At 50.3% G+C, this 23861-nt stretch overlaps 1 protein-coding gene across 7 annotated transcripts in view; it reads left to right on the top strand.

Annotated features, from left to right (window-relative positions):
• Positions 1-23861, top strand: part of CCNB3 (cyclin B3) — a 152823-nt gene that overhangs the window by 128553 nt on the left and 409 nt on the right. For all 7 annotated transcript variants that reach the window (XM_033946040.1, XM_033946037.1, XM_033946039.1 and 4 more), the window contains 2 exons: positions 9338-9487; positions 11153-11283. In XM_033946040.1, the coding sequence (XP_033801931.1) occupies positions 9338-9487; positions 11153-11283 (281 nt within the window). The remainder of the gene's footprint in view (positions 1-9337; positions 9488-11152; positions 11284-23861) is intronic.

Genomic DNA, 23861 nt, shown 5'->3' with positions numbered 1-23861 from the left:
CTGTATTTTTTTTTTTGTTCGGCGTCCGGGGGCTTCCGGATCGCCGCGGCCTTCCTTTTTCATATGTCCCGGCCTCTGTCCGGTTTCAAGAAGTGCACCCGCTGTGATCGGCTGCTGTCGCTCACCGACCCTCATCGGTGGTGCATTTTGTGCTTGGGGGCTGATCACCCTATGGATTCCTGCCCCCGGTGCGCTACCTTCCAGTCTCGGGCTCTCCGCCGCTGTCGGGCACGCATGGTGGGCCTTTTTGTTGTTGAGCAGGCCTCGGCCTTGGCTTCGGCCCCGGCCTTGATCTTGGCCTCAACGACCTCGGCTGTCCTTGACATCGAAGACCTTGGCCTCAGCCTCGAAGTCCTCGGCTCCAGGTAAGTCTCCTCTTACCTCCTCAGGTTCGACGCCAGCGAAGAAGTCAGCCTCGGGGCCCAAGGGGGGGTGCGCCGCCCCTGGCCCCGTCTAAGCCCTCCAAGTCGTCGGGGCGTGCTTCCACCTCTCGGGAATACTCGATGTCGAGGTCGCCCTCGGTGGAATGCACTGTAGCACCCGAGATGCCTTCTATGATGGCGGTGCCTGTGTTCCAGGACATGCTCCGGGCTCTCATATCCTCGGAGCTCTTCTTGGCGTTGGCTCATCTGCAACCAGTCCCGACCTCGCGGGTGCTGGATCAGCCTGAGCGTAGCGTCAGGGCCCTAAGGGCAAAGTGCGCCGCCCCCTGCGTCTTTCTTCCTCCGATTCCTCGCCCCAGGCGTTGGGCCGTTACTCACCCTCGGGGCGCCTGGGGTGGAAGCGGGCGTCGACCCCGTCCCGTCGCTTTCCGAAGCGCACCTGGAACTCCCCTCCGAGGCGGGGTCGTTCCCCGGGGGCCCGTGCTGTCGGAGCTCTCCGGGTTTCTGAGCTGTCGCTCTCCAACCCCCGGTTGGTCTTGTCACCTCCTCGGTCGAGGGCTCGGGTCCGGGCTGCCCGGACTTCGAGATGTTCCCCGGGGGAGTTCTGGGACACGTCTCCGAAGCGTCGGCGCTCTTCGGTGTCCCCCACCCCGAGATCTTCCCCCAGGGGGTCCTTGGGGCACCGCCGGTCTTCGACCCCGGCACGTTCCCTTAGTGCTGCGTCCTGGGGTTCGGGGCAGGGTGGCTTTGAGAGGGAGCCTCACTATTCTCATGAGGCCTCCCCCTCCTTTTCGGCTGCCCGGCGGTCTCGTTCGGCTACCCCTCCTGGGGACCGGTCCGAGGCTCGTCCTTCCTCCTTCTTGAGGTTCGTGCAGGACATGGGTCGAGCGCTTAATTTGGACCTACAGTCTGACTCCAAATACACCAAGGAATTTTTGGAGGAGATGGATCTGCCGGCTCCGCCTCGGGAGTCCCTTTGGCTACCCTTGAACCCGGTGCTCCGCCAGGCCTTTATTCGAAACCTGGAGACCCCTTATGCCGTCACCGCCGTCCCATCTAAGATGGAATCCAAGTATCGGACGGTCTCACCAGTCGCTTCTGGTTGAGTCCTTGCTTAAAAAATCTAACCCCTCCCAGGTTTCCGCAGCGGTCCCGCCAGGATGGGAGAGCAGGACCATGGACAAGTTTGGGAGGCGGCTTTATCAAAATTCATTGATGGCTAACCGGGTCTTGAATTATACCTTTACCTTCACTTCATATCTCAAGTTCCCTGCCCACCTTCCAGGGTGACTTGCCTGATTCTCGCCTGGCGGAGTTTGGGCAGCTGGTCGATTCTCTCTCCCAGCTTCGCCTGCACCTGTTTCATGCGGCTTATGACGCCTTTGAGCTCACTTCGCGGGTGTCCGCCTTTGCTATTGCCATGCGCCGGCTGGCGTGGCTCAGGATCGTGGATATGGATCCTAATCTTCAGGATCGCCTATCCAACCTTCCCTGTATGGGGAAAGAGCTCTTCGACGACTCTATTGAGGCGGCTACGAAGCGCCTTTCTGAGCATGAGCGTTCCTTTGCTTCCCTGGTACGACCCAAGGTGAAGCCGACCCCTCCCAAGACCTGTCGGGCTCCACCCAGGAGATACCCGCAGAAGTCGATCCCGGCCTTTTCGAGGCCGCTCCCTCGACGGCCGCAGCTGCATTCGCGGGCGCCGCCAAAGCCGCAGACGCGGCATCTAAGCCTGCGCCGTCTTTTTGACGGTCTGAGCGGATGGGGGCGGGCCCCCTCCGCGTTGCCGTCGGCCCCTCTTCCCATCGGGGGCTGCCTCCGTGCTTTTTACCTGAGCTGGGCGAGTATCACCTCGGATGCTTGTGTCTTCAACGTTGTGGCGAACGGCTATTCCCTCAATTTCCGGGAGGAGCCTCCCGGCAGTCCACCAAGCGCGTGTCCTTCGAATCGGGCGCAGTTGCCTCTGCTTCTGTCGGAGGCTCAGGCTCTTCTTCATCTTCAAGCGGTGGAAGTGGTTCCCCCGTATCAGCGGGGTCGGGGTTCTATTCCTGGTACTTTCTGGTTCCCAAAAAAACCAGGGACCTTCGTCCGATCCTGGATCTCCGGCGCCTCAACCAGTTTCTGGTTCGGGAGAAGTTCAGGATGCTCTCCCTTCCGGTTCTCTACCCCTTGCTGGACGAGGGGGACTGGCTGTGCTCCCTTGATCTGAAAGAGGCCTGTACCCATGTTCCGGTGCATCCAGTTTGTCACCGGTTCTTCCGGTTTCAGGTGGGCGACTTGCACCTCCAGTACAGGGTCCTTCCGTTTGGGCTGGCTTTTTCCCCGCGAGTCTTCACGAAGTGTCTCGTGGTGGTTGCAGCGGCCTTGCGGTCCCGGGGACTTCAGGTCTTCCCATACCTCGACGACTGGCTGGTCAAGGCTCCGTCGAGGGAGGGGGTTATTGCAGCGACCCGACAGACTATTACTTTTCTTCAGGGTCTGGGGTTCGAGGTGAACTTTCCAAAGTCCCAGCTGTGCCCCTCTCAGTAGCTTCAATTCATCGGGGCGGTGCTGGACACGGTTCGCCTTCGTTCGTTCCTTCCTCCACCTCGACAGGCTGCTCTCGTCCGCATGAGCGAGCAGATTTCTCTGCTGTCCTCCGTCTCGGCAAAACGGATGATGATTCTCTTGGGACACATGGCCTCTACCGTCCATGTCACGCCGTTTGCCCGGTTGTACCTTCGGGTCCATCAGTGGACTCTGGCCTCTCAGTGGCGTCAGTTTCGGGACCCCGCTTCCCGTCTCATTGCGGTGACTCCTTCTTTACGGCGCTCGCTCCGTTGGTGGACCAACTCTTCCAATCTTTCCAGGGGTTTGCTCTTTCTCGCTCCTCTGCATCACAAGGTCTTGACCACGGACTCCTCGGAGTATACATGGGGAGCTCATCTCGACGGTCTGCGGACCCAGGGTCTGTGGTCGGTGTCGGACCGTCGTTGTCACATCAACCTGTTGGAGCTTAGGGCCATTTACTTGGCCGTTGTGGCCTTTTGTCATCTGCTCCGGGACCAAGTGGTCCTGGTGCGCACGGACAATCAGGTGGCGATGTTTTATGTCAACAAGCAAGGGGGCACGGGGTCCCTGTCTCTTTGCCAGGAGGCCCTTCGCCTTTGGAATTGGGCGATTCGCCACAACATTTTTCTTCGTGCGGTTTACATTCAGGGCGAGCGGAACTGTCTAGCGGACAAGCTGAGTCGCCTGCTGCAGCCGCCCGAGTGGTCTTTCTATTCCCAGACTTTGCGTCAGGTGTTCGAGCGCTTGGGGACTCCTCAAGTAGGTTCACTTCCCCCCTCAATCACAAGTTGCCTCTCTTCTGTTCCAGGATGTACGCCCCGGATCGTCTCGAGGCGGATGCGTTCCTTCTCGCTTGGGAAGGGAAGTTCCTTTATGCGTTTCCGCCTTTTCCTCTGATCTTGAGGACGCTGGTGCATCTCAAATTGACGCATGCCGCTCTGATCCTGATTGCTCCTCGGTGGCCTCGGCAGCCGTGGTTCTCCCTGCTGCTTCAACTCAGTGTCCGGGAGCCTCTTCTTCTACCTATTTTCCCTTCTCTGCTGTCTCAGAGTCGGGGTTCACTGTTGCATCCCAATCTGCAGTCTCTACATCTGACGGCTTGGTTCCTACCTTTCAACCTGACTTCTCATGTTCAGTTTTCCCAGTCGGTCAGGGAGGTTTTAGACGCCTCTTGGAAGGTTTCCACTAGGCTCTGTTATTCCCAGAAGTGGACTAGATTCGCTTCCTGGTGTTCTTCGAATCGTCTGGAACCCTTTTCTGCTTCCTTGTCCTCGATTCTGGAGTATTTGCTTTATTTGTCTCGGTCTGCCCTTAAGATGAATTCTGTTCGGGTTCATCTTGGTGCCATTGCTGCTTCCCATCAGTGGCTTGATGGGAAGTCCCTTTCTGTCCACCCTTTGGTTTCTCGTTTCATGAGAGGTCTCTTGAATGTCCGTCCCCCTCTTAAGCCTCCCCCGGTGGTTTGTGATCTCAATGTGGTTCTTGCTCAGTTAATGAAACCTCCATTTGAGCCTATAGATAAATCTCATCTGAAGTTCCTTCCGGTGATCTTCCTGCTTGCGCTTACCTCTGCTCGTCGGGTTAGTGAGCTGCAGGCTTTGGTGGCGGATCCCCCTTTTACTGTATTCCATCATGACAAGGTGGTTCTCTGCACTCATCCCAAGTTCTTGCCTAAGGTGGTGTCTGATTTCCATATCAATCAGTCCATTGTTCTTCCGGTGTTTTTTCCCAAGCCCCATTCTCATCCTGGAGAAGTGACGCTTCATACTCTTGACTGTAAGAGGGCGTTGGCTTTCTATCTTCAATGCACTCAGTCTCTTCGGCAAGTTCCTCAATTGTTTCTGTCTTTTGACCATAATCGTTTGGGCTGTCCGATTTCCAAGCGCACCTTGTCCAATTGGTTGGCGGCTTGTATTTCTTTTTGCTACGCTCAGGCTGGTCTCGCGCTGCATGGTCTGGTCACCGGGCATAAAATCCGAGCGATGGCGGCTTCTGTCGCTTTCCTCAGGTCTATGCCTATCGAGGAGATCTGCAAGGCTGCCACTTGGTCTTCAGTTCATACCTTCACCTCCCATTACTGTCTGGATACTTTGTCCAGGAGCGACGGCCGGTTTGACCAGTCGGTTTTGCGTAATCTATTTTCCTGAATTGCCAACTTTCCCTCCATCTCTTTTTGGTTAGTTTGGAGGTCACCCACATGTAGAGAATATGCTGCCTGCTTGTCCTGGGATAAAGCACAGTTACTTACCGTAATAGGTGTTATCCAGGGACAGCAGGCAGATATTCTCGCAACCCTCCTGCCTCCCCGGGGTTGGCTTCTTTGCTGGCTATTTGAACTGAGGACCACGCGGAGGGGATGCGCCCTCTAGTGGAGCAGGAAGGCATGCACATGCGTGGTGCAGCACAGCAAACTTGAATCTTCAATCAAGTTTGCTTGAAAAGCTGTCCGCGTCGGGGCTCCGTGGATGATGTCACCCACATGTAGAGAATATCTGCCTGCTGTCCCTGGATAACACCTGTTACGGTAAGTAACTGTGCTTTTCTGAGCTACAGGCTTTCTCTTGTAGGGTTCCCTTTGTGGAGTTTTCTAGGGAGTGGGTTGTCTTGAGCCTGTTCCTTCTTTTCTGCCGAAAGTAGTTTCTCCCTTTCATGTCAATCAATCTGTGGTCCTCCCAGTCTTGGGTAGTCAGGAGGGCTCTTCTGAGCAATGACAGCTGTGCAAGTTGTCTGTTGGTTGGGTCCATCGCTCTTATGTGCAGCAGACCCAGGTGATCAGGAAATCAGATCATCTCTTTGTCCTTCTGGCGGGTCCTCATAGGGGGGCTGGCGCTTCTAAGGCTACTATTGCGCGCTAGATCAAGGAGACTATTGCTTCCACTTATCTTCTGAGGCAGAAGCCCGTTCCGGAGTTTCTCAAGATTCATTTCACTTGGGGTCAGGCGGCTTCTTGGGCTGAGTCGTCGCTCGTGCCTCCAGTGGACATTTGTAAGGCTGCGGTTTGGTCTTCCTTGCATTCCTTTGTCAGACACTATCGGGTAGATGTTCAGGCACGTCGGGACGCGGTGTTTGGTGAGCGTGTTCTGGTGTTGGCTCTTCGAGGGTCCTGCCTGTGTGAGGGACTGCTTTGGTACATCCCATTTGTAAATATTAACCTCTACTGGTCTGGAGAGTGCTAAAGAAGGAGAAATTAGGTTCTTACCTGCTAATTTACATTCCCCACCATGCCTGTTATTGTTGTGTTGGGGCTGTTGCGCAGGCAGTTTTGTTTTTTGCTATGGGTTCTAGTATTTTTCTAGGGCCGAAGAGAATTGATGAACAGTGGCTTGGCTGGCTTAGCTGGCGAGCTGTGGGGACATTTTTCTTCTGGTATTTCTCCTCTGCATTTTCCAACAGCATTTGGGTATGTTAGTTGTTACTCCTGTTCGGAGTATTGTTTATTTCTGTTTCCAGTTCTTAGTTCTGCTTGGCTATTTGGCAGACTGATGAGAATAGAGAAGGGAATATATTATATACTATTCCACAGATTGTTTTCAGTCTCCACCTGCTGGTTATGATTGGATATATACCCCATTCGTAAAGATTAACCTCTACTGGTCTGGAGAAGCTAAAAGAAAGTAAATTAGCAGGTAAGAACCTAATTTCTCCTTTGACTGGGTCATCACCATAAGTAGCTTGACTTGGTTAACAATAAGAAAAATAATACATGAAAGAAGAGAAAAAAAATTCAATTTGAAAATTTAATAAGTTTGATTTACAAAATATTTAGCAAACAAGATTGTCTTCAAGGCCTTTGGAAATGATAAGAAGGAGCTTAAACTCCATAATGGAAGTGGCAAGCTGTTCTAAAGTTCTGTCAGTTTGAAAGAGAGAGAATGGCTAAATCTATGAATGGAATTGTTTTTGCCCTTACAAGAGGGAAAGGAAAGTATCAATTTTTGAGTGCTTCTGGCAAGATGAGATCTATGCACATTCCACACTAAGGGAACAAGAGTAGTGAAGAGACCAAATATTTAATCTGCGTACACTGGCTCTGGTAAACAGCCACCAATCTCTTTGAAGGCACATTCCACCAGAAGTGTGGCTTCTTCATGGGCAGAATCCCAGCCTGTCTGACCTGAGGAGATTTGTAGGGCAGCTATACGTCCCACATCCCATACTTTCACAGTTTTACAGAATTGACGTGTCTGCACAAATGGACACCGCACTTGGGTCCTTGGTGCGAGCAGCACTTGCCTGCCCTAGACTTGGGACAGCTTTGGTATGCTCCACTTGTCAAGACTGTGGCGTTGCCGGTGCCGGCTTGAACGATGGCCCCCGGTCAACGCTCAGAAAAGACCACGCTGGACATGCCTCCAGAAAATGCTGGAAGTCCTGCTGGTTCTTAGTCAGGAAGAAAGAACAAATAGTCAGGAACAATAAAGTTTCTTTTATACTTGAGCCTCAATTTATTGAGTGCATAGCCCCTTAGCCAGGGGTTAGTCCATTAACTTCATAAAAAAAAAAACCATGAAAAGAATATCCGGGTTGCAAAACAAAAGCCCACACCTTTCTTGCAGGTATCAATAGGTAACTGCTTCAATAGTCTGTAGTAGTCCAGTCCTAATAAGCCTGCAGTCCTAAGCAGGGCAGGAATAAGACTATTACAATTTTCTACTTGTATGAAAATGTTTCAATTAGGCCTGGCTTGTAACAGGCCTGTCCCAGCCAACTCAACAAGCAGTTGGTGGGGGAGGGGAGTAGCTGAATCCACGTTTAAATAAGCATGCCACAAATGGCCCCACAATCCCACCCAAGGATCTTGTGTGGATTTTCCCCACTCTACTACCCCTTCACACAGTGCACAATGCAGTCCCAAACCAGCCGCAAAAAGGCAAAAAGCAAAAATCTCCCAAACAAACTAAACCTGGCTTTAATGTCACCAGATCCAGGCACCTTTACAGCTGTGAGCTCAGCACTGCTCACCGGGCTTCAACCAGGTGCATGCAGGTTTCCAAACCCCAAAGTCCACAAAATTAAGCACAGCAAAAAGTAAAGTTATTGCATTTAACTTTCATCCATTGCAGTTGCTTCTGGTTCCATGGCAGTGTCCATAAACTCCATGGGCTCTGGGTTGGCTAGCTGGCTGATTTCAGGAACAGGGGCTGCATCCACCATCTCAATATCCTGATTTCTCTGAGACTCAGGAGGCCAGTCCTGAGAACCTCCTTCCTGGGCTATCCCAGGGTAGACTAACCTAGTCTTCCTTAACTCTGCCTCTAAAGCATTGAGGCGACCACGCCCTGTCCTGAAAGGGGGAAGGGCAGCCTGTTGCTTTTGCTGGGTTTTCTTCTGAGCTCTAATTAGACCCAGCAGCTGTGAACTACCTGAGCTTGTGGTTCAGCTCCTAGGCTGTTCCTTTGTATAAGGCACCTCCCTCTGCTCCAGGCTGTTCTCACAATATTCCTCACCTCCCCAGGGTTCTGTACCATGGGGTTTGAATTGGAATTCAGAACCTTTCTTTCTGTTTGTGTCCAACCTGTCACATTGGTTAGCTCTATTCAAGGTAAGCCTAGGGTTAGGAGGAGACTTTCCTGGAACAAGCCGAGCTTTAGGGCTAGGGTTGTGACAAGACTCATGTCTCTTTTGCACTGGAAGGGAAAATTTGGGTATTGCCTAGATCTTTCCAGTATAAAGAGATGTGAATCTTGATGGCCTGCGCTGTCAGATGATTTAGCCTGCTTTCTGTCTCCAGATGCTGGTCTTTGAGCTACCAAGAGACTATGAAGTTCTTATTGTTCTTCAGTTCAATAAGTACAAAGAACTAGCAGTTAGCTCTGTAGACAAACCTTTAAGGGTGACTATAGGAGTTGCATAAATGTTAGTACTGGTTGTACTCAAGTAGGTGGCTTGTTTGGTTCCACCTTGTTTAGGCTATATGTCTATTGGTTTGAATAAATGTGCAGAGTAGGAAAGACTGACTTGGTGAAGAGTTTCTGTGCCCTCCCTGTTTCTTATTTTTAGGAGTTATCCATTACTTTGGTACAAATTGAGGAGCTGAGGCACTGCCCAGTGACACAAGTAGGCGGAGTTGAAAAATATAGATGCCTTCTGCAATCCTCGTTGGTGAAGGGAAATAACCCACTGGTCAATACTCGCGTCTCTTTATACTGCATAGAAGATTGGGGTAAGAACCTAATCTTCCCATACTGCTGATCCATTTAAAGATCTTCACCTGAAACAGAACAGAGGATTTGGTTTTAAAGGAGATTCAGAGATCCCATAGCCTTTTAAGTCAATTAGATAATTTCAGTTGTAATAACTCCTATAATCATTTTTCACTTGTAATGACGTATTAGACATATTGGGTGTTATAGATATCCTGTAGTACCCTCTCCTAGTGCTACTGTCTCTCTGCTTACTTGCAGTGTAATCGTGCAAGCATGGAGACTTTGACACTGGCTCGGTTCATCTGTGAGTTGACCCTGCAAGAGTATGAGTATGTTCAGGAGAGCGCCTCCAAACTGGCAGCCAGCTGTTTGCTTTTGGCTCTTAAGATGAAGCGCCTTGGGGGATGGGTAAGTTAACACTGCATATCTTATCCAGTGGAAGAAAGGAGAATGAACTCTGCCTAGACCTCTAAAAGTGGGGTAAGAGGCAGAGTACAGGTCCATTGACTGTTTAAGCATGACAAGATGCCAGTTATCCTAATACCACCAGCAGGTATTCAATTAATGCTTATCAAAATGGGTATTTCCCCCTCCCTGATGCATCTACTACTTAGTAGCTTCATCGCATGCCCCCTAGTCCTAGTATTTTTGGAAAGAATGAACAAGCGATTCACATTTACCCTTTCCACTCCACTTATTTTATAGACCTCTATCATATCGCCCCTGAGCCGTCTCTTCTCCAAGTTGAAGAACCCTAGCCACTTTAGCCTCTCCTCATTGGGAAGTTGACCCATTCCTTTTATTATTTTTGTAGCCCTGCTCTGTACCTTTTCTAATTCCACTATCTTTTTTGAGATACCAGAACTGCACACAGTATTTGAGGTGCGGCCGTACCACAGAGCGATACAAGGGCATCATCTTTGTTTTCAGTGAAGACCGAGGCAAAGAATTCATTTAATCTCTCCGCTATGTCCTTGTCTTCCCTGAGAGCCCCTTTTATCCCTCAGTCGTCTAGTGGTCCAACGGATTCTCTTCCTGGCTTCTTGTTTTTAATATACCTAAAGTTTGTACTGTGTGTTTATACTTTTAGTACAATCTTCTTTTCAATATTTCTCTTTGCTTTACATTTGACTTGACATTCCTTGTGTTTACAATTGTTTCAGTAGGATCCTTCCACTTTCTGAAGGATTGTCTTTATCTCTAATAGCTTCCTTCATTTCTCTTGTTAATCACACCGGCTGCCGTTTGGTCATCTTTCCTCATTTTTTTAATACAAGGAATATATCTATTCTGGGTTTCCAGGATGGAATTTAAAAAAAAAATCCACGCCTTTGCAGCTGCACCTTTTAAGTTTCTTTTTTTACCATTCTCCTCATGTTATCATAGTCTCCTTTTTTTAAAGTTAAGTGCTGTTGTATTAGATTTCCAGTGGAAACTTATTCCAGGAATTATATCAAATCTGATCCTGTTATGATCACTATTATCAAGCAGCCCCAGCACCATTACCTGTTCTTGATTCCTTGGTGCTATTGCTGGTCAGTCAGAGCAGGAGTTGAGGAGTGGCCTAGTGTTTAGAACTTCATTGCCCCAGGTACAAAATAAAGACCTATCCAAAATACGTAAACCACTTTGATTGTGTGACCACCCAGAAAAAGCAGTATATCAAGCCCCATCCCCTTTACATTTTACAATACACTTCTCCCTCCAAATTCACGAGGGTTAGGGGCAGAGCTGGCCCGCGAATAATTAAAATCACAAATAACTTTTAGGGCCGACTCTGACCCACCCCTGCCTGCATCCTGGACCTTCCCAGACCTTACCTGGTGGTCTAGTGGTGACGCGGGACAGGAGCAATCTTCCTGCGCTCCTGCCCCGTGCAGAGCCGTCAACAAAAATGGCTGCCATGAGTTCCCGTTGTAGTCTTGTACTAAACCTGCGAATTCGGAGGGAAAAATGTAGTACATCTGCAAACACTGGGATAGGAGCATTGTACTTTTTCACCATATGAACTTGCCGTACACATACTGTCTGCGTAGTTTTTGGCAGTTTTACATGTGCCTCCTCTTCTTTCAGACTCCTACTCTGGCTTATTACAGTGGCTATGAAGCCATAGAGCTGCACTCACTGGTCAAGAGGCTGAATTTTCTGGTGACATATTGGCCGGACAAGAATCTAAAGGCCGTGCGGAGCAAGTACTCTCACAAGTGAGTCTTCCACATGGGTGCTCTCAGCCAGTTATACTTTTTTTTTTTTTTTCAATTCTTTATTCATTTTTAAACAACCGATACAAAGTGCAATCAATTATACATAAGTGGTACAATAGACAGCACTAATAGCAATCAAATAATAAGATAAAATACATTATCCCAGGACAAGCAGGCAGGTATTCTCACTTGTGGGTGATGTCATCCAACAGAGCCCCGATACGGACGTCTCACAAGCATATTTTGCTTGAAGAAACTCAGAAGTTTCGAGATGCCCGCACCGCGCATGCGCCAGTGCCTTCCCGCCCGATGCTCCGGGCGTGTCTCCTCAGTTCTTTTCTTTCCGCGGAGCTGAGAAGTTTTACTTCAATTCTGCGCTGACTGAATTCCTGTTTTTGCCTTCTAATTGCCGCGATTTTGGGTTTATTTTACTCTTTATCGTGTCTTTTCTTTGTTTTTATTCTTTTTTAAAAAAAATAAAATAAATTTTTTCTTCCGGCGAGGCGGCCGGGTTGGCCACGTGGCTCAGGCCCCGCACCTTCGATCTCGCGGCGGAGCTTTTTCGGCTTATGTCCCGGCCAATCACCGGTTTTAAAAAGCGTAGCAAGTGCCAGCGCGCGATTTCGCTGACGGACCCGCATAGACGCTGCCTGCAGTGTCTCGGTCCAGAACATTTCCCGAAATTGTGCCGGCCTTGTTCCACTCTTACAGCGCGGGCGTTTAAGCGGCGCTGTCTGTTGTGGGAGTCGATGTTCAAGATGAAAGCTGCTAAGGAACCTTCGGCTTCGACTTCATCGGCCGCTTCGCCTGTCCATGCGAAGCCAGCAACTACTCCTGCTACTCCGGGCCTTCTGAAGCCGGCTTCGTTTACTCCGGCTTCGGCCCCGAGTTCGGCGCCGGTGCCTGTCCCTGTCTCCTCGGCTCAGGTAGTGCCTTCCACCATTCCTCCCGTGGTCTTTAAGGTGCCGAAAGCTTCCAAGCAGAAGCACTTGATCACGAAGGAGCGCGAAGACCGTGCTGGAGGACCCCCTTTCGGTGCGGATCCCTCCATATCGGCTTCGCTACGGTCCCTCTTGGAAGCTCAGTTTGTCGAGCTCATGCAAACGATGGGACCCAGGTTAATTGCCTCCATCCAGGGTGACCTCCCGGTCCCGATTCCGGGGGGCGGACCGCCCCCTCCTCGCCAGTCGATCTCGCTACTTAGCGAGGAGGAGCGACGTAGGGCGGCCGGTCCCTCGAGGCGGGCTTCCTTCAGCGACATGCCTCCTTTAGAGCCCATCACGCCTCCATGCCAACAGGGCGGGAATCCTCCTGTATGTAATCGAAGCCCTGGGCATAGCAAGTCTCAGGAAGAGTTCTTCCGCACCCCATACCAGGCCTGGGCTGCGTCGCGTGAAGCGTCGACCATTCAGCCTCTTCGATCTACAGCTTTGAGTCCCATTCACTCGCTGGAAGCTTCGGGGGACCATGCGAAGTATCGTCATTCTCGCTCTCCCTCCAGGCACCGTGAGGGGCATCGATCCAGGCATTCATCACGGCACTCCTCGCACCACTCTGAGGTTTCGCCGCAGAAGAAGCTACCACGCCTGGGGTACTCTTCCTCTGACCTGTCTCCCCCGGAGGGACTGGAGTACGAGGAACCGTCTACCTCTTTTTCTCCCTGTCGATCCCAAGTCTCTCTGGATCCTGAGGCTTCAACTTCGTCCAGTCCCTCTCGGAGACCTGTACTGGCGGACCAGTTGTCTTTTTCTTCTTTTCTCAGACAAATGGCTGATGACTTGGATGTTACTTTGGACACTGGGTCTCGATATTCTAAAGAGTATCTCGACACCATGCACTTGTCTCATCCTCCTGCCGAGTCTCTTCGACTGCCTCTCCATAAATTGCTGGATCAGACATTTATGAGATGTTTTGAGACGCCTTATTCTATCCCTGTGGTACCGGGCAAATTGGATGCTCGATACCGCATAGTCCATCACAAGGGGTTCGAGGGCTCTCAACTCTCTCACCAATCCCTGCTGGTCGAATCCTCCCTCAAGCGATCTCATCCCTCCCAAGTGTATGCCTCGGTGCCACCGGGTCGTGAGGGCAGGATGATGGATAAGTTTGGGAGGAGAATCTACCAGAACTCGATGATGGCTTCCCTAGTTCTTAATTATAATTTCTACTTTGCATCTTATTTGGAGTTCTTCTTGCCTGTATTTCGAAAATTTACTCCCTACATCGATTCGCAGGCTCGATTTGAATTCGAGGAAGTGGTAGCCTCGCTTTCCCAGCTTCATCTCCAGCTTATGCAATCCTCGTACGATGCTTTTGAGCTTTCGGCACGTGCTGCCGCCTGTTCCATGGCCATGCGTCGGTTGGCCTAGCTTCGGACAATTGACATGGACCCAAACTTCCAGGACAGGCTTGCCAATGTGCCTTGTGCGGGAGCGGATCTGTTTGACAAGTCCATCGAGACGGTGACGAAGAAGCTTTCTGACCATGAAAAGTCTTTTCAATCTATCCTTCGACCTAAGCCCAAGCCTCAACAGTCTCGACCAGCTAGACCGCCCTTGATCTATCAGTGGCATTACACTCCGAGGCAGGCTCCGGCTATGAGACAACCAGCGAAGAGGCAGCCTCCTCAGAAGGCTCAACAGAAGCCTCAAACGCCGGCTACACCCAAGGCTACTCAGCCTTTTTGACTCCATCCCAGGGAGCATAACCAACCTCGTTCTGCATTCCCCTGTTTTTCCTATCGGGGGTCGCCTCCACCATTTTTATCATCGATGGGAGGCTATTACCACTGACCTCTGGGTCCTTTCCATCGTAAGAGAAGGATATTCTCTTCAATTCCATCGGGTCCCTCCGGACCACCCTCCAAGAGAATATCCTTCCAACTTGACACAGACCGCCCTCCTTCTTCAGGAAGCTCAGGCATTGCTCCGGCTTCGGGCCGTCGAGCCGGTCCCGGTGGACCAGCACAACCGGAGTTTTTACTCCCGGTACTTCCTCGTCCCGAAGAAGACGGGCGACCTGCGACCCATTCTGGACCTTCGGGTCCTCAAGAAGTTCTTGGTCAAGGAGAGGTTTCGCATGCTGACCCTTGCTTCTCTCTACCCCCTCCTCGAGCAGAACGACTGGTTATGCTCTCTGGATCTCAAGGAGGCCTACACTCACATTCCCATTCATCCGGCCTCCCGCAAGTTCCTCAGATTTCGGGTGGGACATCTACATCTGCAGTATCGAGTGCTTTCATTCGGCCTGTCCTCGTCTCCCAGTCTTCACGAAGTGTCTGGTGGTAGTGGCCGCTGCACTCCGGAACAGGGGTCTTCAGGTGTTTCCCTACCTCGACGACTGGCTCATCAAGGCCCCCTCAGCTCCAGAGGTCATTTCGGTGACCCTGGCTACGATTTGCTTCCTGCAGAGTTTAGGCTTCGAGATCAACTTCCCCAAATCTCATCTACAGCCTACCCAGTCTCTTCCCTTCATCGGGACGGTCCTGGACACCATTCAACTTCGAGCATTCCTTCCTCCTCAGCGCATTGATGCTCTTCTTAATCTCTGCCAGTCTGTCTTCTCACCAATCCATCTCAGCGAGACACATGATGGTCCTCCTGGGCCACATGGCCTCTACAGTTCATGTGACGCCTTTTGCCAGACTCCATCTCAGAATTCCTCAGTGGACCCTGGCTTCTCAGTGGACTCAGGTGTCAGACCCATTGACTCGACACATCATAGTCACTCCTGCTCTTCGGCAGTCTCTACTTTGGTGGATGACCTCTTTGAATCTAACCAGAGGTTTGCTGTTTCACACTCCTCCCCACCAGAAGGTTCTCAACCGATTCCTCAACCTATGCCTGGGGGGCTCATCTGGATGGGCTTTGCACTCAGGGATTCTGGACCAGTGCAGACCGACTCCATCAAATCAATCTTCTGGAGCTCAGAGCCATCTTCTATGCTCTTCAAGCTTTTCAACATCTGCTTCACAACATGGTGGTCCTCATTCGCACAGACAACCAGGTCGCCATGTATTATGTGAACAAGCAGGGGGGCACGGGATCGGCCTCCCTCTGCCAGGAAGCTCTCAGAGTCTGGGATTGGGCGGTCCGCCACAACGCCTTCCTCAAAGCTGTCTACATTCAGGGGAAGGACAATATCTTGGCAGACAACTTGAGTCGTCTCCTCCAGCCTCACGAATGGACTCTCCATTCCAAACCCCTTCATCAGATCTTTGCACAATGGGGGACGCCTCAGATAGACCTCTTTGCGGCTCCCCACAACTTCAAACTGCCTCAGTTTTGCTCCAGGATCTACACTCCTCATCGCCTAGAGGCAGATGCCTTTCTGCTGGATTGGGGGAATCGCTTTCTGTATGCGTTTCCTCCATTTCCTCTCATTCAAAAGACTCTGGTCAAGTTGAAATCCGACCAGGCCACCATGATTTTGATAGCTCCTCGGTGGCCCAGGCAACCTTGGTTCTCCCTTCTACTTCAACTCAGCAGCAGGGAGCCGTTCCTTCTTCCAGTGTTTCCTTACTACTTACTCAACATCAAGGATCACTGCTTCATCCCAACCTGCAGTCTTTCCACCTGACAGCTTGGTTCCTCTCAACGTAACTCCTCACCAGTTTTCCCAGGCGGTGAGGGATGTCTTGGAGACTTTCCGGAAGCCTGCTACTCGTCAATGCTACTCCCAGAAGTGGACTAGATTTTCTTCCTGGTGTGTTTCCAATTCCAAGGAGCCTCAGCGAGCCTCCCTATCCTCTGTATTGGACTATCTTCTACACCTGTCTCAGTCTGGTCTCAAGTCTACATCTATACGAGTCCACCTGAGTGCTATTGTGGCTTTCCATCAGCCTCTACAAGGGAAACCGCTCTCTGCTCATCCTGTGGTTTCCAGATTTATGAAAGGACTTTTCCATTTCAATCCTCCTCTCAAACCTCCTCCAGTGGTTTGGGATCTCAATGTTGTCCTTTCTCAGCTTATGAAACCTCCTTTTGAGCCTCTCAACAAGGCTCCACTTAAGTTTCTCACCTGGAAAGTGGTTTTTTTGGTGGCCCTCACTTCTGCTCGCAGGGTTAGTGAGCTTCAGGCCTTGGTAGCGGATCCACCTTTCACAGTATTTCATCATGACAAGGTGGTCCTTCGTACTCATCCGAAATTCCTGCCTAAAGTGGTCTCTGAATTTCATCTCAACCAATCCATAGTGCTTCCTGTGTTTTTTCCAAAGCCTCATTCTCATCCTGGAGAATCAGCTCTTCACACTCTGGACTGTAAACGTGCTTTGGCTTTCTACCTGGATCGCACCAAACCACACAGAACTGCTCCTCAACTTTTCGTCTCTTTTAATCAGAACAAGTTGGAACGACCTGTATCGAAGCGTACCATCTCCAACTGGATGGCGGCTTGTATCTCTTTCTGCTATGCCCAGGCTGGATTACCTCTTCCCTGTAAGGTCACAGCCCATAGGGTCAGAGCAATGGCAGCCTCTGTAGCCTTCCTCAGATCGACACCGATTGAGGAGATTTGTAAGGCTGCCACTTGGTCCTCGGTTCATACATTCACCTCTCATTATTGTCTGGATACTTTCTCCAAACGGGATGGACAGTTTGGCCAACAGTATTACAAAATTTATTCTCCTAAGTTGCCAACTCTCCCACCATCCCATTGAGGTTAGCTTGGAGGTCACCCACTAGTGAGAATACCTGCCTGCTTGTCCTGGGATAAAGCAATGTTACTTACCGTAACAGTTGTTATCCAGGGACAGCAGGCAGCTATTCTCACATCCCACCCACCTCCCCTGGGTTGGCTTCTCGGCTAGCTACCTGAACTGAGGAGACACGCCCGGAGCATCGGGCGGGAAGGCACTGGCGCATGTCCCTGGATAACAACTGTTACGGTAAGTAACATTGCTTTATCCCAGGACAAGCAGGCAGGTATTCTCACTAATGGGTGACCTGATCCAACGGAGCCCCGATGCGGATGCCTCACAAGCAGACTTGCTTGAAGAAACTCGAAGTTTCGAGTCACCCACACCGCGCATGCGCGAGTGCCTTCCCACCCAGCACAGGGCACATCTCCTCAGTTCTTACTTTTCCGCAGAGCCGAGAAGTCCGTCTTCGACTCTCTGCGTGAAGTGCTTTCACTTGTGCCTTCTTTAAGTCCGCGGTTTTGGGTTATTTTTCTCATAATCGCTGATTTTCGTTGTTCTTTTCTTGTTTTAAAAAAAAAATTCTTCCGTCCGTTCGACCGGGCAGGCCACGTGGCCGCAGCCCCGCGGCTTCGATCTTGCGGCGGAGCTTTTTCGGCCTATGTCCCGGCCTGCGACCGGTTTTAAGAAGTGTTCCAAGTGCCAGCGCGCGATTTTCCTGACGGACCCTCATCGATGCTGTCTTCGGTATCTTGGGCCTCAACACCTCCCGAAATCGTGCCGGCCTTGCTCAACACTTACTGCACGCGCTTTCAAGCGTCGTTGCATCTTGTGGGAGCAGCTTTTCAGCATGGAGTCTTCGATGGAGCTTTCGTCATCGAAGGATGCTTCACCATCGACCTCATCTGAGGCTCTCCAGGCTTCCACGTCTTCTGCTCTGAGCCTCATCAAACCTGCCTCGTTTGTACCGGCTCTATCTTCGACCTAGCTGCGGTGCCTTCCTCTGTCTCTTCAGGTCAGGTAGCACAGCAGCCCATTACCCAGGTGGTGCTTAAAGTGCCCAAGGCTTCTAAGTCCAAGCACTCTCACACTGCCTCGAGGGAGATCGAAGCCCGTGCAGGTGGTCCCGTTGGAGACGCGGATCCATCCTTGCCAGCTTCGTTCCAGACCTTATTGGAGAAGCAATTCATTCAGCTCTTTACCACAATGGGGCCAAAGCTTCTATCTCAAATCCAGCCTGGGCATGCGGAGGTCTCCCGCGAGGTCAAGCCGCCTCCTGTGCCTCAGTCGTACGCACACTCTCTACAGGGAGCAGAGTCTCTGCGAGTGTCTGGTCTGGCATCGATGCATGCATCGCAAGGAGTAGAGTCTTTGCCCATGCCTCCGTTGGAACCTGTCCACTCGATGCAAGGAGCAGAGTCTTTGCGAGTGCCTCAAGGTTCTTCCACCCAACCTCTGCTGCTTCCATTCTTTGGGGGCTTCGACGAGGACACACTTTCCTCGAGTATCGAGGCCTGCTTCGGGACACAGCTCGCATCATCAATCGAGGCATTCATCGAAGCATTCATCCAGGCATGCCTCGCCTCATCGGAAGTAGCCTTTTCTTCAGTATTCCCCACCGTCTACTACGACCCTTCCACTTCCGGATCTCGAGGACCCATTGGGGCCTTTTTCTCCATCCACATCTCCGTCTTCATTGGACCAAGCTGCCTCGACGTCCTTGAGTCCCTCTCGAGGCCAGGCTTTGGCAGATCAGCTCTCTTTTTCTTCTTTTCTACGTCAGATGGCAGCTGATTTGGATATTCAACTTGACACTGGGTCCAAATTTTCTAAGAAGTATCTCGAGACCATGCATCTCCCTCAGCCTGCGGAATCCCTCATGCTTCCTCTCCACAAGCTTTTGGATCAAACTTTTGTCTGCTGTCTGGAAACTCCTTATTTCATTCCAACTGTTCCAGGGAAATTGGATTCCAGATAGAGGACTGTCCATCACAAGGAATTTAACAGTGCTCAATTGTCTCATCAATCCCTTCTGGTGGAATCTTCTTTGAAGCGTTCTCACCCTTCTCAAGTCTATGCCACTGTTCCCCCGGGCAGAGAGGGCACGATGATGGACAGATTTGGTCGTCGCATCTACCAGAACTCCATGATGACCTCCAGAGTTCTTAACTACAATTTTCATTTCATCACTTATTTTGAGTTTTTCCTATCCATCCTTCACAAGTTCATGCCCTATTTGGATTCTTGGGCACACTTTGAGTACCAGGAAGTCCTGGCATCATTGTCCCAGCTTCGACTGCAACTTCTTCAGTCCTCATATGATGCCTTTGAGCTGTCTACTCGGGCTACTGCTTGCTCGGTGGTCATGCGATGTCTGGCGTGGCTCCGTACCATCGACATGGACCCAAATCTGCAGGATCGGCTGGCTAATTTCCCTTGTGTTGGCACTGACCTCTTTGATGAGTCTATTGAGGCTGCCACCAAGAAGCTTTCGGACCACGAGAAGTCCTTTCAATCTATTCTCCATCCTAAGCCGAAGCCAACTCCTCCTCGGCCTTCACGCCCACCTCTGATTTACCAACGGCGTTTTCCACCAAAACAGACTCCTGCCATCTGTCAGCCTGTCAAGAGGCAACATCCTCAGAAGCAGCAGAAGCCTCAGACACCTGCTGTACCCAAGGCTCCTCAGCCTTTTTGACTGTCTCACTCAAAGCATAACCTCAGTCGTTCTGCCTTTTTCCGTTCTTCCCCCTATCGGAGGTCGTCTCCATCATTTTTACCACCGATGGACGACTATTACCAGCGACCTCTGGGTCCTTTCCATCGTCAAGGAGGGATACTCTCAGTTCCATCAAGTTCCTCCGGAACATCCTCCAAGAGAGTATCCTTCCAACTTGACCCAGACCGCCCTTCTTCTTCAGGAAGCTCAAGCTTTGCTTCAGCTTCGAGCTATCGAGCCCGTTCCTTTGGCTCAACAGAACAAGGGTTTTTACTCCCGGTACTTCCTTGTTCCCAAGAAGACGGGCGATCTGCGTCCTATTTTGGATCTCAGGGTGCTCAACAAATTTCTGGTCAGAGAAAAGTTTTGCATGTTGACCCTAGCATCCCTGTATCCCCTACTCGAGCAGAATGACTGGTTATGCTCTCTGGATCTCAAGGAGGCCTACACACATATTCCCATCCATCCAGCCTCCCGTCCATACCTCAGATTTCGGGTGGGAAATCTTCATTTTCAATACAGAGTGCTCCCTTTTGGCCTGGCCTCGTCGCCCAGAGTCTTCACCAAGTGTCTGGTGGTTGTGGCCGCTGCGCTCAGGAACCATGGTCTGCAGGTGTTTCCCTACCTGGACGACTGGCTCATCAAGGATTCCACGTCTCGGGGAGTCGTCCTCGCGACCCAACAAACTATCTGGTTCCTGCAGAGTCTGGGGTTCGAAATCAACTTTCCGAAATCCCATCTCCAACCTTCTCAGACTCTTCCATTCATCGGAGCTGTTCTAGATACTGTACAACTCAGAGCGTTCCTTCCTCAATCACGTCTGGAAGCTCTTCTCCGTCTTTGTCATTTGATCTCCTCTCGCCCGTCCATCTCGGCGAGACACCTAATGTTTCTTCTGGGTCACATGGCCTCTTCAGTGCACGTGACTCTTTTTGCCAGACTTCACCTCAGAATTCCTCAGTGGACCCTGGCATCTCAATGGACGCAGGTTTCCGACCCTCTGACTCGACACATCCAGGTCACACCTGCACTAATACAATCTCTTCGCTGGTGGATGCTCTCTTCCAATCTATCCAGAGGCTTACTTTTTCACACGCCCCCTCAACAGAAGGTTCTCACGACCGATTCTTCAACTTACTCTGGGGGGGCTCATCTATATGGTCTCCGTACTCAAGGCAATTGGACCAGTACGGATCGTCAGTGTCACATCAACCTCCTTGAACTCGGGGCGATTTTCCATGCTCTCAATGCTTTTCAGCATCTGCTGCACGACCTTATAGTCCTCATTCGCACGGACAATCAAGTCACCATGTATTATGTCATCAAGCAGGGAGGCACAGGATCTGCCTCCCTCTGTCAGGAAGCTCTGAAAGTTTGGGATTGGGCAATCCGCCATAACACCTTCCTCAAAGCTGTCTACATTCAGGGGGCGGACAACTTGAGTCGTCTTCTACAGCCTCACGAATGGTCTCTCCATTCCACGCCCCTTCATCACATCTCTCATTGGGGAACACCTCAGAAAGACCTCTTTGCAGCCCCCCACAACTACAAACTGCCTCAGTTCTGCTCCAGGATCTACACTCCTCTTCGCCTCGAGGCAGATGCTTTCTTCTGGACTGGACAAATCTTTCTATATGCGTGTCCTCCGTTTCCTCTAATTCAAAAGACGCTGGTCAAGCTGAAGTCCGACCACGCCACCATGATTCTGGTTGCTCCTCGGTGGCCCAGACAACCCTGGTACTCCCTTCTACTTCAACTCAGCAGCAGGGAGCCCTACCTTCTTCCAGTTTTTCCCTCTGCTTACGTAGCATCAGGGGTCTCTGCTTCATCCCAACCTGCAGTCTCTACACCTGACAGCTTAGTTCCTCTCGACATAGCGCCTCTGCAGTTTTCTCAATCTGTGAGGGATATTTTGGAAGCTTCACGGAAGCCTACTACTAGACAATGCTATCACCAAAAATGGACTAGATTTTCTGCTTGGTGTTTTTCTCATCATAAGGAGCCTCAACTTTCCTCCTTATCTTCAGTTTTGGACTATCTGTTGCACCTATCTCAATCTGGTCTTAAATCTACTTCGATCCGAGTCCATCTTAGTGCAATTGCTGCTTTCCATCAGCCTAGTGAGGGGAAACCTGTCTCTGCTCATCCTGTGGTTTCCAGATTCATGAAAGGACTTTTCAATGTCAACCGCCTCCGGTGGTTTGGGACCTCAATATTGTTCTTGCTCAGCTTATGAAACCTCCATTTGAGCCAATGTACAAGGCTCATCTGAAGTATCTCACTTGGAAAGTGGTGTTTCTCATTGGCCTCACTTCTGCTCGGCGAGTCAGTGAGCTTCAAGCGTTGGGTGCGGATCCACCTTTTACAGTGTACCATCATGACAAGGTGGTTCTTTGCACTCATCCGAAATTCCTTCCTAAAGTAGTCTCGGAGTTTCATCTCAACCAATCTATTGTACTGCCAGTATTTTTTCCAAACTCTCATTCTCATCCTGGAGAATCAACTCTTCATACTCTGGACTGTAAACGTGCTTTAGCATTCTACTTGGATCGCACCAAACCGCACAGAACTGCTCCTCAACTTTTTGCCTCCTTTAATCCGAACAAGTTGGGACGTCCTATCTCTAAGCGTACCATCTCCAATTGGATGGCGGCTTGTATCTCATTCTGCTATGCCCAGGCTGGATTTCCTCTTCACAGTAAAGTCACGGCCCATAAGGTCAGAGCAATGGCAGCTTCTGTGGCTTTCCTCAGATCTACACCTATTGAGGAAAGTTGTAAAGCTGCCACTTGGTCCTTGGTTCATAACTTCACTTCTAATTATTGTCTGGATACTTTCTCCAGACGGGATGGACAGTTTGGCCAAACAGTATTGCAAAATTTATTCTCCTAAGTTGCCAATTCTCCCACCATCCTGCTTTGGTTAGCTTGGAGGTCACCCATTAGTGAGAATACCTGCCTGCTTGTCCTGGGATAAAGCACAGTTACTTACCGTAACAGGTGTTATCCAGGGACAACAGGCAGCTATTCTCACATTCCACCCTCCTCCCCGGGTTGGCTTCTCTGCTAGCTATCTGAACTGAGGAGACGCGCCCTGTGCTGGGCGGGAAGGCACTCGCGCATGCGCGATGCGGGCGACTCGAAACTTCGAGTTTCTTCAAGCAAGTCTGCTTGTGAGACGTCCGCATCAGGGCTCCGTTGGATCCCATCACCCATTAGTGAGAATAGCTGCCTGCTGTCCCTGGATAACACCTGTTACGGTAAGTAACTGTGCTTTTCACCCCCTCCCTCCCACCCATCCTGGATGTGTATAACACTCATTCAGAAATCAAAGAGTGATACTAATGGTCAATTCTTGTAATACTTTGCCAATGTACCCCAGATCTCATTGAACTTATTATAGTGTCCCAATTGTATCGAGTTTATTCTCTCAAACTTAACTGGCACAATGTTTCCCACCAAAAGTTATAATTTATCCTATCTTATTTTTTCCAGTTTTTCATAATAAGCTGCATAGCAACTCCTGTCATTATAAGCAGTAATCTATTCTTATTTGCGTCAACTGGACTTGAATAGTGACTTTCTTTGCTTTTAGTGTGTCATCTAAGGCTAGGTTCTGTATGTAGCACTGAAAAACTGTCAAGAGAAAAATGAGCTCTAAGCTCTATTGGGACACTCCAAGTTGGGCACCATTTATAGGTGGTATTTTGCGCTGGGATCTGTTCCGAAATTTAGATGCATATTGGCCTTATTCTGCACGCACATGAAAGCAAAGAAATTGACCGTGGATGATCCACAGAGAATAAAAAGTCCAAGAGAAACCAAAGAAACACTGTGGGGGAGACAATGTTCCTGAAATGGATTTTATTATTTTGAAAATATATATTAAAAAATCAACATAGCAAACCACATAAAAACCTTGAGGACCTAGTTCGCCAGGAGCATTGCACGCATATTCCAGGAATGCCCTGACCTGCCCATGCCCCTTCCATGGCCCAAGCCCCTTATTAGATCCATATGGAAAATTTTGCCTCTTTATAGAATAGCAATTATGAAAATGTGCACATAAATTTCATTGACCAGTTAGCACTAATAATAGATGGTACTCAATTATCAGAACTAATTGGTTCATTATAAGCAATTAATTTGTATTCAAATTGTCCATTTTGATAGTTAGACCACCCCCCCCCCCCCCCATCTACTGCCTCGCCAGTGTGTACCCTTC

This window comes from Geotrypetes seraphini, chromosome 5 (assembly GCF_902459505.1).
Source record: "Geotrypetes seraphini chromosome 5, aGeoSer1.1, whole genome shotgun sequence".
NCBI lineage: Eukaryota > Metazoa > Chordata > Amphibia > Gymnophiona > Dermophiidae > Geotrypetes > Geotrypetes seraphini.
This window is presented reverse-complemented; position numbering and strand designations above follow the sequence as displayed.